At 66.8% G+C, this 2,719-nt stretch overlaps 1 protein-coding gene across 1 annotated transcript in view; it reads right to left on the bottom strand.

Annotated features, from left to right (window-relative positions):
* Rps6ka2 (ribosomal protein S6 kinase, 90kDa, polypeptide 2) overlaps window positions 1-2,719 on the bottom strand; it is a 176,983-nt gene that overhangs the window by 32,332 nt on the left and 141,932 nt on the right. Inside the window, exons 12-13 of the mRNA XM_013024519.1 lie at window positions 1,037-1,107; window positions 349-437 (exon numbers count right to left, since the gene is read on the bottom strand). Coding sequence (XP_012879973.1) covers window positions 349-437; window positions 1,037-1,107 — 160 coding nt within the window. The remainder of the gene's footprint in view (window positions 1-348; window positions 438-1,036; window positions 1,108-2,719) is intronic.

Here is a 2,719-nt window from a genome sequence, read left to right as displayed (position 1 = left end):
CCCACGGGAGAGGACGCCCCCCCGGCCTGCCCACGGGAGAGGACGCCCCCCCTGCCCACGGGAGAGGACGCCCCCCCTGACCTGACCACGGGAGAGGACGCCCCCCCCGGCCTGCCCACGGGAGAGGACGCCCCCCCCTGACCTGACCACGGGAGAGGACGCCCCCCCCGGCCTGCCCACGGGAGAGGACGCCCCCCTGCCCACGGGAGAGGACGCCCCCCCGGCCTGCCCACGGGAGAGGACGCCCCCCCCGACCTGCCCACAGGAGAGGCCGCCCCGCTCCCAGCCTGCCCACGGGGTCCCTGAGCCATGGCTGCCCACCCCAATGGAAGGCGCACGGAGCCTTACCCAGCCGGTTGCAGGGGTTCCGCTTGAAGAGCGCTCTGAGCAAGCTCTGGGCCTCCGCGCTGAGAAACTGTGGCATCCCCAGCTTCGCCCTGGAAGACACGGCACGCTCAGCACGCGGGACGGGAGACCAGCGGGAACCAGCGGAGACCGGCTCCCCGCAGCCCGGCCCTGGCCCACACCCCCATCCGCTCAGCACCTGCGGACGGGAGACCGGCAGAGACCAGCGGGAACCAGCAGAGACCGGCTCCCCGCAGCCCGGCCCTGGCCCACACCCCCATCTCAGGACCGTTCACACTGGAAATCCTCAAGGACTCCAGAGGGGTCTGGGTCACGGGCCAGGGTCACCATTCCTCCAAGTGGGGTACAAGCCAGGTAACCCAGCCACACCCCAGTGTTTCGACGGGTGACCAGCGGGAGAAGGCCTTTAGCCGGAGGACGGTGTGGCCAGGTTCTGGCCGGTTCCACCCGAGTCCTCTGTGCCATGCTGTGGGGTGCCAGAAGGGACAATGAATGGATGACCCCTGAGCCCTGTGGGACCCCAGACCCCACAGTGCTGCCCCCTCCCACAGGCGGGCTGCGGGATGCTGGGGGGGACATTCTGACGACACAGCATGAAGACCCCCCTTCCCACCCCCCCACCTCCCGCCCACACGCGGAGGCCAGCTTCCCGGGGTGGCACCCCACTCACTTGAGGATGAGGGCCATCGTCTCCTTCCGGTCCTTCCCCTGGAATGGCAGGGACCCCGTGAGCATCTCGAACTGCGGGGGGGGGGGCAGAGAACAGGTGAGTGGCTCTGGTGGGGGGCGGGCGGTGGGAAGAGGCCCGGCCTGGCTGGGGGAGACGGACGGTGACAGTTTAAGAATAGACACACAATTAAATCAAGGCTCTGATGTCTGACTGGCAGATGAGCCTCTCTGATACATCTGCTGAGCATTTGTGAGCCAATCACACAAATCTGAATCTCCCTTCACACGGGATTGCATTGGCAAAGGAAATCCTCCTGTCTGGGTCTCCCCTCTCCCCACTTTCCTCTTCTGTGGTCTGCGGACGGTGATCACCGCTGCTATTTCCAGAAGAGCCCCGGTTGTGTGGACGGGAGAGTCGTGGACACACGCCATCCGCCTGTGCTGCGGGCCGTGCCACGATCGGGCGGTGCCACGCACACGCCTGTTTAGCCATTTCTTTTTGGTCACGGCTGGGACCTGCCTGCTGCTCCTTCCCAGTCCCCGCCCTTCTGCACAGTTCTTTCCTCTGGGACTAGGTTCACGTGGGAGGGACCGCCGCTGGGCCAGGCGTCCAGGGCTGCTCTGCGACGGGGCGGGAGGGGGAAGTGACGGCTGGGGGGGCTGTCTCTGCAGTTGGCATGCCCATGGTACTTGGTTTCCTTTCCAGCCCCTGAAGCCCTGTGGGAAGGGATCCGTCTAGTTCGCTGCCCTGGCGGGATTCGTGCTGGCGCGTCTCGGGGCTCAGGGGAGCCTGGGCTCTCAGGAGGGGACAGGGCCTCTCTGGAACTGCACACAGGGCCTTGAACCTGGCCCAGGGCCAGCAACGGTGAGCCAGGCTTCCCGGGGGAGCCTGGGGCATGGAGGATGGCCTCAGGAGACGCGCTCCCTCACCCCACGTAACACCTGTCCGCCAGGGGCTCAGAGGACAGATACCGGGTAGACGGGAGCAGGACTATCTAGGAAAAATCACCTATAGAGAGGGCGAAGGCCACGGATTCTCATTCACATCTGTGTGAATTGGCAGGTGGCGGGGGTCCCTGGAGAGCACCGTGCAGGCCTCCTGGGTCCACCTGCTCTTTGCCGGCGTGAAAAGTGACCGGGCCAGCCATTCTGACACCACTGCCGCACGCCTGGGGTCCAGGCGCAATTCCCGGTGGTGGCCTTGGCGTTCCTGGGCGGGGCAGCGGCCAGCGCTGGCCCCTGGGGGTGGGCAGCGGCCAGCGCTGGCCCCTCCCGATGCCAGGTGACCATCTCTCACCAGGAGTTGGATCTTTCCCCAGTGGCCCCGGGGCGTCACCTCTGCTCAGAGGGCCTGGCAGCCTGGGCTGACACCGCCTGGCACCGGTGGAGGACCAGACCCGGGGGGTGGGGGGGAGTCCATGGTAGGGGGCCCCGGCCTGTGAGGGGTGAGGTCACATGACCTCGTGTTGGCGGAGTGACCAGAAGCTCATTTAATGACAGCTGTGCGGCCCAGGCTTGCCCCTTGTCACACGCACAGGATGGGTGGTGACAGACAGGCCCTGAAGTGCTGTGACCCAACCACTGGGGTTATATCCAGAGGGCTCGAGCTGGCACACCTCCAGGGCCTGGGCCGGAGAGGGGAGGGGAAGGAGAGAGGAGGGAGGGGGAGGGAGGGAGGAGGGGG

The sequence above is a fragment of the Dipodomys ordii genome, unplaced genomic scaffold (genome assembly GCF_000151885.1).
Source record: "Dipodomys ordii isolate 6190 unplaced genomic scaffold, Dord_2.0 Scaffold77, whole genome shotgun sequence".
In the NCBI taxonomy this organism is placed as follows: Eukaryota; Metazoa; Chordata; class Mammalia; order Rodentia; family Heteromyidae; genus Dipodomys; species Dipodomys ordii.
This window is presented reverse-complemented; position numbering and strand designations above follow the sequence as displayed.